The sequence below is a fragment of the Penicillium antarcticum genome, assembly GCF_028974205.1.
Source record: "Penicillium antarcticum strain IBT 31339 chromosome Unknown utg000003l_segment0_segment0, whole genome shotgun sequence".
Taxonomy (NCBI): domain Eukaryota; kingdom Fungi; phylum Ascomycota; class Eurotiomycetes; order Eurotiales; family Aspergillaceae; genus Penicillium; species Penicillium antarcticum.
The window spans coordinates 319,709-332,730 of NW_026695301.1; the positions used below are offsets into that span (position 1 = coordinate 319,709).

The 13,022-nt window shown below is 49.4% G+C and overlaps 4 protein-coding genes across 4 annotated transcripts; 2 read left to right on the forward strand and 2 right to left on the reverse strand.

The window, feature by feature from the left end:
- Positions 1 to 1,107: 1,107 nt before the first annotated feature.
- N7508_002838 (uncharacterized protein) lies at positions 1,108 to 1,869 on the forward strand (the record flags this gene model as incomplete). The annotated part of the gene is made up of 2 exons (XM_058460904.1): positions 1,108 to 1,428; positions 1,483 to 1,869. The coding sequence occupies 2 exons, from the start codon at positions 1,108 to 1,110 to the stop codon at positions 1,867 to 1,869; spliced, it is 708 nt and encodes a 235-aa protein (XP_058321481.1).
- Positions 1,870 to 2,896: 1,027 nt separating this feature from the next.
- swc5 (putative Swr1p complex component (Swc5)) lies at positions 2,897 to 4,028 on the forward strand (the record flags this gene model as incomplete). The annotated part of the gene is made up of 2 exons (XM_058460905.1): positions 2,897 to 3,267; positions 3,335 to 4,028. The coding sequence occupies 2 exons, from the start codon at positions 2,897 to 2,899 to the stop codon at positions 4,026 to 4,028; spliced, it is 1,065 nt and encodes a 354-aa protein (XP_058321482.1).
- Positions 4,029 to 4,584: 556 nt separating this feature from the next.
- Positions 4,585 to 5,555, reverse strand: N7508_002840 (T2 family ribonuclease; the record flags this gene model as incomplete). The annotated part of the gene is made up of 4 exons (XM_058460906.1): positions 4,585 to 4,634; positions 4,690 to 4,885; positions 4,947 to 5,241; positions 5,320 to 5,555. The coding sequence occupies 4 exons, from the start codon at positions 5,553 to 5,555 to the stop codon at positions 4,585 to 4,587; spliced, it is 777 nt and encodes a 258-aa protein (XP_058321483.1).
- Positions 5,556 to 6,241: 686 nt separating this feature from the next.
- N7508_002841 (uncharacterized protein) lies at positions 6,242 to 7,942 on the reverse strand (the record flags this gene model as incomplete). The annotated part of the gene is made up of 5 exons (XM_058460907.1): positions 6,242 to 6,757; positions 6,808 to 7,237; positions 7,285 to 7,417; positions 7,464 to 7,577; positions 7,630 to 7,942. 5 exons carry the CDS (start codon positions 7,940 to 7,942, stop codon positions 6,242 to 6,244), a joined length of 1,506 nt encoding a protein of 501 aa, XP_058321484.1.
- Between the last annotated feature and the right edge of the window lie 5,080 nt (positions 7,943 to 13,022).

The window sequence follows — 13,022 nt, forward strand, 5'->3', positions numbered from 1 at the left end:
TGCAAAATCCATCAAGTTCACTTCGAACGCACAAGTTGATCTTTGCCCCGCCAATTTTTCTAGATTCTGCCGCGGGCGGTGACCCCGGTTCCGTTCCGTCCGATAATCCCCGCCATCTTTCCTTCGTAGACATCACATATCTTCAAGCTCAGTGTATCAAGTATACATGGGAGTTTGGGAGATATGAAGCCAGGCTGGTCTAAAAAGAGATACCGGAATCATTCTGCGACGAGCCCTCTCGATACACCTAATCGGGAGTACCGAAAAAACAGCCCGAATATACTCCGGGGTAGTACTCGGGGAGCACTCTACAGTAAATAGATACATATCATCCAGGTCCAGATTCCTTTTTCATCGGTTGCAGGAACGCCTCTAGTAAGCAGGCTCATCACGACTGTGCCTGGACTATCAAATTTACCGCCGGTGGCTCGCTGCCACAATCCCGGGCGCTTCGGCGCGTCCTATCACACAGCATGATCGCCAGACCCTCAGAAACCCAAATCTGACAGAGACCAATGAAACTAGCCCATCGACCATTATCCAGTGACATGACCCCGCTCGGATGTCTATATTTGACTCTGAAAGGCGGCTCGTCGGTGCTTGTCCACCCATAGTCTCTGCCAAGTCTGCAAGCTGGCGCCCGCCGAGACTTTCATACTACGGGGTTGTACAAGCCAGCAAGCCCATAGTTTACAATTCTGCACTGACAGTCCTGAGAATTTAATTCTGCACCCCAGGCGAATCAGCACAGACGAGGGCCCGTCGAGGCGCCCTGCATGGCTTTATGTGGAAACCGAAGTGGAATATCGTCTTCAGGAACGACGGTCATTCGATGGCCCCGTTTGTGATAGTAGCGCTCGCTAAAACAGTCCCTGGACTAGTCCAGCATCATCTGCCTATGAATATAGATATACCACCTTGTCTCCGTTGCTTACTTTCTGAGACGAAGTTGACGCATTTTCCTGTCTTACTCTTTCTTTCTTTTGATCGCCCCTGAGGGGTTTCGATTTCCATACCGATATTCTAGACCTTGCCGGCGAGGTATACAAGTTACATACGCTCACTCTCCCCTCTTGTCTCACGCGTTCCGACATTCTTTCTCCCATCATGAACTCTACCTCGTCTCTCGCCGGATCAGGCCGTGCCTATTCGTCAGACATGGAGGAATCAACATTCCTGAAACGCAATCGGGTCATCCATTTTGTTCGTCTTGGTCTATCATTCTTGACCTTTGGTGTTGCAATTGCTGTCGTTGCCTGTGAAGCACCACCCTTGCGACATTACAACAGGACTTCCCAGTGGGCAAGTGCCGGCCTTGCCCTGTGGCCTTTGAACTTCGACATACGCCCATCCATCGCAGCTTTAGTCTGTGGCTCAATAGTCACCGTACTAAATCTGGTATACATTACAGCTGCCCTTCTACCATCGGTAAGTCTTTGTCTTTCCCACCCCGTACCTACACACTCGCTAACCCAGAGATAGCCCTATTCCCGCATAAAGCCACTAAACATCTACGCCTCAACCTCAGCACTAGCAGGCTTTGTCACAGCTCTAGTCGGAATTCTCTTTATCAAATACCTCCCATCATCAAACTACCCAGCAGGTTTCAGCAAAAACGAAACCCTCCACAGCTGGACCTGCAAATGGAAGACCGGAACAAGCACCACAAACACCCCCACCCACTTTGACCGTGACTGTATCAATACCCACGCTGCATTTGTTTTGCTGTGCGTGCTGGTCGGGATGGAAGTCTTAATGGGTGTCGTTGCTGCTCTGGGTACATGGTTCCAGCGGGACGTCTCTCGTCGCCGTGCAGCCCAATTCCAGCTTGAGAAGATGGAGGTTGCTACCAAGAATTCTCGGACTTGAGTGTATGAGTTCAAAGATGTTCATGATGGGAACATATGCTGAGTAAGCGTGGTATTGTTGGATTGATGTCTGCGTATGAACGAATGATGTATATTTCTTATTTAAGCTGGGCATAACTCGTTGTTGGCGTTTATTTCGTATCTCAGTTCTTAATGTTATTTTCTTTTGACCGATTTCTGTTGCTATATTGTCGATTTAATATTTTATAAGTCATACTCCAGTCTCCCAAAGAAGAATGACACATATGTGCCTGCATTTTCCTGATGGATCAGTCGAGCCTACTTCATGTCAGCATCTTCCAAACCGGATGAGTTCATCCCATGCGATGGCCCAGATTAGAGAACGAGACTTCTTCTAACACATGTATAGGGCATCAGCTGCAAACCCTCTCCCCTCTCACGAGAGTGAGATTTGTTGAAAATACGGCCTGGCAGTAGGAATGAGATTGGAAGCGTCAAACAATGGAGCTCTATAGGCGACTTCACTGTGTGAAGTGGATAAGCACGGAGGAGTATGAGAAAATCTGTCAAATCTTTGAAGATATTTGAGATAAGCTTGACTCTGAGCGCAAATATTCTGAGAAATACTGGTGTGCTCTTTCTTTCATTTGTGGTCATGTCGTGCTTCTGTTTCCTATTCTATTTCGGTTAGCAGCTATGTCGAGATAACTGCTCTTTTGTGGACTCTGGAATGATTTTTGGAAATTCTCTATCTTCATAGCCTGTTCAATAGAGTATGTTCTGTCACTGCTAATCCGTTTTGCTTAGCGACTAAATTGAACACACTTAGCTTGTCTAGATATCTACAGAGTAGTGGCTATTAGTATGCATGAGGTATTAGTGATCCTTCTCAATATTTAATTGACAAGTATTTGATATCAATTTATACATTTGTTGACTGAGCTTAAGTTAACTATATGTATAGAAACACTATGTAGTCTGGATCCACTCTGTACACCGCCCGGCATAACTGTATCACCTGCGTCTCGCCCTAGTCCATCTTCTCACCAATACGCAAGCGATTCAAAATGTCAAACAACTCAGCGCCAATCCAGGATCCAGATGATGAGGAATACAACTCTGCTGAAGATGAAGATTTCCAGCTAGATGTGGCACAGGACGACTCCGACCTATCCTCCGATGCTGACGAGACCGCGGAACCAGCAAAGAAGAAGCGGAAGACAACTACGAAATCTCAGATACCAGAGGACAAGGAACTCGATTCTGGAGATGAAGCCACAATCCGCAAAGCGAAAGAGAAGAAAGACAAGAAGCGCAAAGGAAAGAAGTCCAAAGGCAAACGCGCGCGCGACAGCGATGAGGACGATGACATTGATCTTGATGACGATGAAGGAGGATCTGGGGGCTTTGTGCGAACGCGCGCAATGAAAAAGCACACGTAAGTTTTTACGTTCGGATGTTGTAATGCCTCTTTACGCCAGATGCTAATGCCTGCTATTGAACAGGCGAGAAGAGGAAGCGGAACGCAAACCTCTTGCCCAGATCGAGGGCGCGACCGTTGATGTGAACGCCCTGTGGGAACAGATGAACGCCCCTGACAGCAAGCTTGGTTTACAGCCATCCCAAATCCCCGAAGCCGATCCTACACCCGAACCCAACCCAACCACGAGTACAGAAGCGCAGGACCAGAATATCACGGATACGGAAGTCAAGTCAAGTCATGAACAGCACGCCGATCAGATGATCAAGATCAAGCGGACCTACAAGTTTGCCGGAGAATGGATCACAGAGGAGAAGGTGGTACCCAAACACTCAGCAGAGGCTAAGGCGTTCTTATCGAGTGGGGAGAATGTCGAGTATGCCGATGCCGATGATATCGCGACAGCGAAAGCCGCCCTAAACCTACGCCGACCCCTTCGCAAGATCTCTAGGTTCGACCCCAACCCAACAGGCACGATCAAGAAAAGCTGGGAGAAGCAGCTCGTTCCAGAGGACAACGATGCGCGCGGACCCAAAATCAATACGGTGGAGAAATCGAGGCTCGACTGGGCCAATTATGTCGACCAGGCGGGTATCAAAGACGAGCTTCGTACCCACAGCAAAGCCAAGGAGGGCTATATGGGCCGTATGGATTTCCTGGGTCGCATGGAAGACAAGCGGGAGGAAGAGAGGCGCGCCGCACGACTCAAGGGCATGTGAAGTGTTATCTCCACTATCTCAAGCTACTGGTACTATCAGTTGTGCTCAACTGCCCGCTGCATGCTCCCCAAGATCAACATCCATATACATTCGCTTGGTGAGAGCCTGAGCTTCGCCCTAGGCTGCTCTTCATCTGCACACTCTCACGTTAGAACGGGAAGCTCCTGGAGCCCAAGCTCTATCCACCCATGGATCTTCAACTTTGGGTTCCACCCTGGTCACTAAGGTCGATGGCTAGCACTCAAGAGCAGCCATCTAATTACCTGTCGCAATTCACAAGGCTGCATGCGAACACGAGCAAGCGGTTCGCAACTTCATTCTGCATTATGTGAAATCGCATGTCGACCTTTACGTCCAGTGAAACACTATTGGTGATCAAATCGATCTGCCTCATTTCATTCATGAGAACCTAACCTGTCATATCTATATGTACCATAACTTAATTCAGAGATACCAATCCAGCGACACACTCAGTGTGCAAATCAGCATGCTTTAAGCATCAAAGACAAGCCATCCGAAGAACAGCTCCTCCTAACCCAGTTCCCTGGCTCTGAATTTACTTGGGCACGTACTTGATGCCAGAGCTCGAGCATCCAGAGGTGGTGACTAAAGTAAAAAGATCGTCAGAAGAAAAGCCAATGAAAACGGATGAGCAACTTACGCGAGTCAACAGCCTCATATTTGCCATCAATAATGTTACCTTGCACATTGAAAAAGTACCAAACCTGGTTCAACTTGCCACTGGAGCAGCTAATATAAACCTCAGCACCATCGTGCACCTTCGCCAGCGCGGCCTGGATGGCCTTCTTAGTATAAGTCTTAGAGTTGGAAGGGGTAATGCCAGCATCGGCAAGAGCCTATCAAACGGTCAGATCATCATCCCACCAAGGTACACAGCCACAAGCACAGAACACATACCTGGTAGGTATCAAGCCCCTTGAACAGCTCAACCGTCTTCTCGAAGTAATCGCCAACCTCCTCCTGGGACTCATAGCCGGTATAGCAGCTAGGCTCGATGGTGTTAATGCAAGTACCATGCTTGGCCCACTCGTGTTCCCAGAACGACTCATTGTCGCCATCGATGTCGACCCAGTACTCGTCCATGTACGAGACTAGATCGGAGCGGTCCTGGGCCTGCAGGATCTCGGTGATGTTGGTGTATGCGCGCGCCGAGTCACAGTTGGCCTCGTATGTGCCGTCGCAGTTATCCGGCCTGGGATAGACATCTTTAGTTCATAGTTCATGGTGCATAGTTCACGGTGCATGTTCCTTGTGGAGAGCAAGTACATACCACAGTCCATGGATCGTCCACGAGTCCGAGGGACCAGTGACGGGGTCGGTATCCCAAAATTGGGTCTGCAGGAATGCGCCACCGGGGTAGTTGAAGCAGCAAGTCGGGGTTGAAGAGGAACTCTGGCAACTAAAGCCTGAGCTGGCGGCACAGGTCTTCAGGTTGGCAGTGGTGCCAGTGATGAAGTTCATCGCCGCCAGGGCGAGCATACCCTTTGAAGGCTTGGACTGGAACATAGTGGCGATTGGGAGGAGAGAAAGAAGACTGAGTCTGGAGAATCTACAAGAGCGGATTTCAGCGACGCTTTAAGTCTGGGAAGCCCAGATGAAGCCCCGTAATTCTGCATCGACAATCTTCAGGCACGAGTGATCGATAGCAGCACATGCGTCGATAAGAGAGAGCTGATTTGTCGCTTTGCGGATCGGATGTCGCCGTGCTTGCAAGTGCTTGCAGCCTATCATCGCGTGAAGGGCAGGTTTGAGCCTTGTAGTGCAGCAAAGTGGAGGCCAAAAGTGGGCATAGTGGAGGGACGATCCCCGACCGGGGAAGCCGAGACGAATGGGATTTAATGGTGTCTACTGATGAAACGAGATGCGTCCTTCAAGCTAAGCGAACGACCGACGAAAACCGTCGCAACAAATAAAGCGCAAATAGGGGAAATGCTTCATATGCTTCATTTCTAGGGTTGCATCGGCCTGCGCCGGATCTCCGATATATGATTGAACCCCGCGAGATGAAATCCGCTGACCACAACGTTCAATGCTTGGACTTGTGAACCTGCAGCTATTATTGCCTCTATACTGTATCTTGCTGGGCATTCTAGGTCTGCTAGTTGCTGCAGGAGATTCTCCACTTGGGCCCACGCGTGGTGAAATGCTTGGACGACGATGAAAGAGAAGAAGAAGAAGAGGAAAATCAAAAACTACTCAGCCGAGGATTCCTGCTCCTCGTCACTAACCCGAGACGGTCCAAGTCGAATATGCCAAACAGCCACCACGGCAATAACGAAAAAGAGCGACGCCTGCAAGAACGGAAGACCCAACCAAGCGTTGCCAAGGTGCATACCTAACCGGAAGAGGTTGGCGAACAACGGACCTGCGACCAGCATACCCGCAGACTGTGTAATGGCCAGTGCCGAGTACAGGGTGCCAACATGGTCGGGGAGTACAAGCGCAGTGGCAAGGCTGCGAGTGTTCACCATGAACGCCATGCCCATTGACAGGATAATCTGGCCGAAGATGAGGATGGCGGGTGTTGGGGCGAGGGCGATGGCGGCGAAACCGATGACTGAAAGGATTCCGCTGCCTTTGCTCATGACATGGTCGCTTTGTTTACCGTGAAGATTGAAGTATTTGGCGGTTAGGAAGGATAACGCTGGCATGAAGACCATGAAGGTTACCATGGAAAATATCCCACGCAGTGAGATTAGCAGACTGGACTGCAGCGCTGTTAGTGACTGATATCCATGGTGAGAAGGCATCGACATACGCGAGCAATGCTCCAGTCGAATTTCTTCGACACATACTGCAGAAGCAGGTTCGTCGATTGTCGGGTCATGATAGTGACGAAAAACACGAGGATCATAATGCAGACATTGGAGTCCGTCCATATAAACCGAGTTGAGACTTTGAACTCGCGAGCTTGCCGTTTCACTTCTTCCAAGAAGGACTTGTTCCCCATTCGCTCTGGCTGACCATTCTCATCGTGCTCCTCTGAGTGGGTCTGTAATGATGGCTTCGCCTTTGCATCCTCAAGAGTCTCGGGGAGGAACAACGCCGGGATGCATCCTACAAGAATGAGGCAAATGCTCACGAGATAGGGGAACATGGGGCCGAAGCTCATCATGTAGGCGCTCAAGGGAGTAGCCAGGATCTCTGCGAGGAGCACGCAGGACTGAAGACGAAAGAGGGCAGTTGATCTGCAGTTATTAGACTTGTATCAGCAAGAGAGGGGAATGGACAGTACCTCTCATCCTCCGAAAAGACGTCGGCTACAATGACCAAAGCAATGGCGGTAAGCACCGAATCACCACCACCGATGATCCTGAAGACAGATGATAACCAGACCATCCTCAGGGGAAAGACAGTTGACCACAAGCCTGAAGTTGGTCAGTATAAGTCAAACTGGTGGGGAAATCAACTCACAAACCATCCTAATCCAGAATTCACTCAGAATTATACCCAGCATGCTGAGGTACAGGACAGGACGTCGCCCCCAGTGATCGGAAAGAATCCCATATGGAAGCGACAGCACGATGCCTAGAATGTCCCGCGTTAGCATATAGTAGACCCCTATCAGCGGGCGACATACTCGGAATTGTATCAAAAGTGTCCTTGTAGCCAATGACGATCGCTAGTTCGCCCTGCACAGCTTCTGATTTACAAGGATTGAGATCTGGCTGAGTGGCATTTTCCGTGCCGTGCAGCCCAGCTTGGTAGTTGCGGCAGATGATATCTTCAAAGACAGCAGTCTGCGGCGCGGTTGACATAAAGAATCCAAACTCTGCCGATAAGAGGAAGACAGCGCACACGATCAGAATCAACACTTTCTTTGACTTGCGTGTGGGCGAAATAGTGGGATCCGCGCTCAATAGCGGCTCCGTCTCATGCGTGCTGGTGGTCATGGTGATGGATGTGTGGACGTTACGAGGTAGAGAGAATCTCCCTAGACATCTGGAATGTTGGAAGTCTTGAGTTCTTAAATTGCAGCCTGCTTATCAGAGCCCCTAAACGGTTGGGCGTCGGCGTTCAATCAGACTGATCCTTGTTCCCCCTGCCAAATCCTTTCTTTGTTCCGACAATATAACTTCACTGCATTGTTCTTGCAACTATTCACGGTTCTTCCAACTAGATGATTCAATTGAATGATTAAGCTATTAACATGCCCACATCTAGTTGTGTTTGCTTCTTTTCCTGACTGTGATGAGAGCATTTTTTGATGTTTTCGCTATCTCCAGGTCGGACCTCGGAGTTCGGAGTTCAACTTTGACGTGTTCCAAGTTGATCGAGTCTCCTTTTGATGTCATCTCAGACTTCGGAGCTCTTGAAAGCAATCAAAAACTGGAGAGTACGATGACGCTCTTCTATTCGGCGCTACATCATATACCACTTCTGGCTAGCAACGTGGCATCAAGGAGCTCAACCGTTGACTCACGCGCTCAGCCACACCCAACTTGTTTCCTTGTACACTACATTTTTCGAATCTGCAAGCGCAGATCCGCACTCGTGCTGCCCTTGCTATCAGACTGGTCATGACGCGTCAATCAGTTGACCCTCCAACATCGAGGCAACCACCTGCGTCTCCAAAGAACATCAGCGCAAAATTTCGCTCGGTCGGACATGATACATATCCCGACGAAAGAACCAGCAGCTGACAATGGCAAACTGACCAACATAGACGAGCCTGCAACTACCCGTCTAGTCTTTCTTTGCACAGAAAGCAGACCCCTGCAACAACCCGAATCTCTACCCTAGGATCTCAAGCCAAACAGTCCGATTCAAAACCCGGCGAGTCCAAATCGCAATTTGGAAACCTAAAGCGACACCGGGGATTTTCTTCGGGGATTGTGGCTTCCATCTGCAGGATTCCGTTTCACGAAACGGATCCAGCGACCATGCCGTGGCGTCCGCCGTGTTCGGAGCTGGGCTTGCTCTCGGAGGAAAGATTTCTATCTGAGCTGATGGCTTGCCAAGGGGTCTTGGTTCCTCGTGTGGTGCTGGTAGGTGTTTGTCAGTGTCGGCTGCTTCAGGGATTCGTACAACCTGTTCCTGCTGTTTTCTCTTGGTGTCACGTCTGTGGTTGGCATACATACAGGTCAGGATGAAGGTACTTGGGCCAATCGGGGAGCTGGACATTCGCAGTTTATGGTGTCACTGACTGGTAGGTTGCAAAATCGCTGGTGGGACAGCATCTCGCGTGTCTCGTCTTCATACATGCACAGCTCGTGTCATGCTCGCTGCTTACCATGCTCATATTCAAAACGTGGGAATTGGTCCCAGGTGCATAGATGTCTAGCCGTCCATTTTGTCCATGCTAGGGACCTCCGCAAGACATGACCACGATGAACTGTCGGCACTATTAGAACAAACATGAATAACTCAATGCCAAATTCTATACTTTTCGGTAATATATTTGGGGGAAACAACTCCCATTATGGATGCTCAATGATGGTGTCGGTTTTTATCATCACACCAGGATATATATCCGCGGAATAAATATACAAAAAAGCAAGATTACGGCGCATATTAGCGACAAAGACTATATGCTTTTTCTAACCGCACCGAAATCACATTTACCGCTCTTTAGATACGCATGAGTCATACTCAACTCCAATAGGCCATGCTGGCCATGCTGGCCAATACCCGATTAACTACTCTGTACGCCGTATACACCACAGAACTACCCCGGCCTACGCTATCAGCTTACATCAGATCTTACTACATGTCCTCGAGTCCCTAGTTCAGCATTATTGCTTCAAACTAATAGCCCAGACAGAACACTCGCCTTTGCCCAAGTCTAGATTGCCAAAGCGTTCCTCGCCACCCCGTAGAGTTCCGCACTATCTCCTCCAAATCAACGCCCATTCTGCCAAGAAACCTACACAATGAGCTTGCCACAGCAATCCCTTTCTTGGAGAGCCCGTGCTCTTTACTCGGTCCCGCACGGGGCACATACTGATCGCCCAAGTCGCGGATCATGGAGCTCGGGCGGATGGCGTCGACCAAGCATGTCTCAATGATCCGCGTCGCAGTGAACAGCAAATGTCTCTGGCAAGCAGCATGATCCGCGTCACAGGATGATTGATGCTTCTCAAGCACATGCGCAGCACAATGCTTCAGAGCATAACCTTACCCCACACCATGAATGCGTTGTAACGTACAGCAAGACTATACTAATCTATACCAATATTGAATCACGGCCCGTACATCCCAATACTATGTAGCTCGCGCAGAGCCAGCATAAGATTGAAATCACGCAATGACCTAAATGCATGATCCCCAAAGTACGTGAACGCCTATCACCCGCCAGCCTAGCCAGAACACCAGGCGCAAGGGTCCGATAATATGATATCAGTCGGATTTACGTCAACTCCAACGCATCCTAGCAACCGCCCGCCTCACAGTCTAGACAAGGTTTATATTGTGCATGGGGCTCCGCTTCCTGCAAATCAGCCGTGTCTGACATTCCTCGGATGCCCTGATGTGCAGGGCCGATCCTGGGCTAAGGCTGTCCATCTTTGCTAGTATGCTAGGCTCATGTATGGTTGAGCCAGTTAGATGGCAGATTATGTTTTTAGTTCATTTGGAATAGTCTAGATAGTCCGGGCCAAGAGGTGAGTGCGTAGCCGCCGCTGTGCTTGCGCTGGTATGTGAGACGGCGGATTGATTGCAACGCTGTCAGTGTGCGACACTGTAAAAGAATTTTATTTTATATTTTAGAGCTTATTCAATCTGATCGTAATGAGAATTAAACGTAGTAGGAAATTGAACACGTAAGGCATTTTTTTTGGTTTCAGGCGCGACTGGTTTCAGGAATCTGGAGAACTCTGCGTGTGCGTGTTCTCCTTCTTCGCGACTCATCGCGCTCCTGTAAACAGATTGACATGTTTAGTTACAAGGACACGAGGGCAAAAGGGCAAGCCTTGGGGAGCCCCTGAAGGTATACAGGCCAAATATGAGAACACGGTATCCTTGATCCACTGATCGCAGTGACAACGTAGATCAAATAATCCTCCCTGGGGTAGTAAGGCGGAACATTAACTTTTGCCACAACAGTCAGAACCTGGAAGTCGGGATTCATCAATGCAAGGCAATGTGACGCGCTGCAATGCAAGTCAAGGACAAAGCGACCGCCCAGTGACCGGTGGCTAAAAAAAGCAATAAAAGGTTCTGCTCCAAGGTATCTTATCAGGATGCTAAACAAGAAAAAGAAATGAGATAAAGCCACGCCAAAGCCAGAACCGTTGACAAAAGGCCAAAAGGACGAAGATTTGCAATATGCAAGGGGGTGGAGAGGCGCTCAGGTACCAGGCCCAGGAACCACCGTACCTTTTCGGGTTTTGTGCAGCGTCGCTATTATTGATCCGTGTGTTGCAGCTACGATGATCTGCTCAGGTGGGACTTTTTAATTGGTGGGTCAGTTCGTCCCTGCAGGTACATTGCGAAGATACTGAAGCTTTGAGACAAATCATTGTCTGCGGGTGTCCAAATCGATGCTTACCCTCAGCTTCACTGAAGAGAGAAAGAGTCGATCGGCGGATTTCTCCACCGAGTCGAACAATTTTTGGCTGGAGCTGGCTTTCAGGTTCATGTAGGGTTTGACATAAGATTTATATTTTGGTCTATGGACGTGAGACCAGACCATAAGCATAGCGATAAACGCTTTGGCCGTTTCTTTTTTTGTGGGGGGATTACAGTAGGTGGCACCATATTCAGGAGAGTACGGGCAATGGTGAGTAGGAGAGGTGGCATGAACGACGAACGCCTAGCACGAAGAATGGCATTCGCAGTTGCGTCAGTGGCACGGAGCACAGAACGACGGACCTGCAGCCCTGTATCACCACATCACTGCAAGACTGCAGCGGCGACCAGATCAACAGCTCGGACCGGAAACTGAGCGGTGCATACCGAGGAATGTCAGTGACTATCGGTGAGGATAGGCTAGCACAATAGTACAGGCAGGTATGCTAGGCTGAGGTCTAGTGGACAATCTTGCATGAACAGACCACTCTAGAAGCACTCCGCAAAACCGCTGAACTGACGGATTTGTCGTGGCTTGCATGTCTTGCTGATCATCTGGCCTGGGCGGGGTTACATGTATGGTCAAGATCCTGGAGCTGTGGGCGGGACTCTTGGGCATCTAATCCCCAAGCTGGTGGAATGCCACAAACAGGGATCTGAGAAGCTTGAACGGTTGATAGCTTCGTTTGCTGACCCCGAGTACCTGGCTCCTGATCAATGGCGGTCGTGCTAATGCAGCCATACCATTGAGGTAAGATAAGGTTTAATTGGAAGTGACTGGTCTATCTAGCTATGTTGAGGATAGTAGATTGATTATCCGGGGACTAGTGTGGTATTATTTTTGATTATTTCTCTTCGTGCTCCCTGCTGCAGGGTTCGAGCATCCAAGATTAAGCGTTTCAGTCGCCACCGGCTTTTGCTGAAATGAAGTTATGTGGCAATACTAGATAAAAGAGGCTGTCAGGAGCTACTGTAGTTTCAAGTTCGCCTGCCATGGGATTGGAGGCAAAAGACCCGCAGGTCGTTTGAGTGGCGAGCTGATAGGATGAAGATCCCTGAGGACAACCGATTGAGCCCAGACAGGGGCGGCATGTAAATCATAAATGCCTGGACGATCACTCCACAAAAGCCACAGTTCGCGCCACCAGATCAAAGTGGCGGAGACCTTGTATGAGCTACGGTGGCACAATTTGTGGCATGACTCAGTGCAACAAAACCTGGAACCCAAAGCCACTATCGAAACCTTCCAGGGTCGACGATCATGGCATTTAAGTCAATAGATACTTCGCAGCGTCTGAGCTCTTCAGGTATGAGCTTGGGATTTGATTTCAGATCTCGGATCCTTCTCAACCCCAAGAGGATCCTGGTTAATAATGGTGGTCCGTAGCGCCGGGAAGAGTTATAGGTTTGGCTTGGCAAGTTCGTGGGAAAATTTAGCCATATACGCAGGTGAAAGTCATCCCT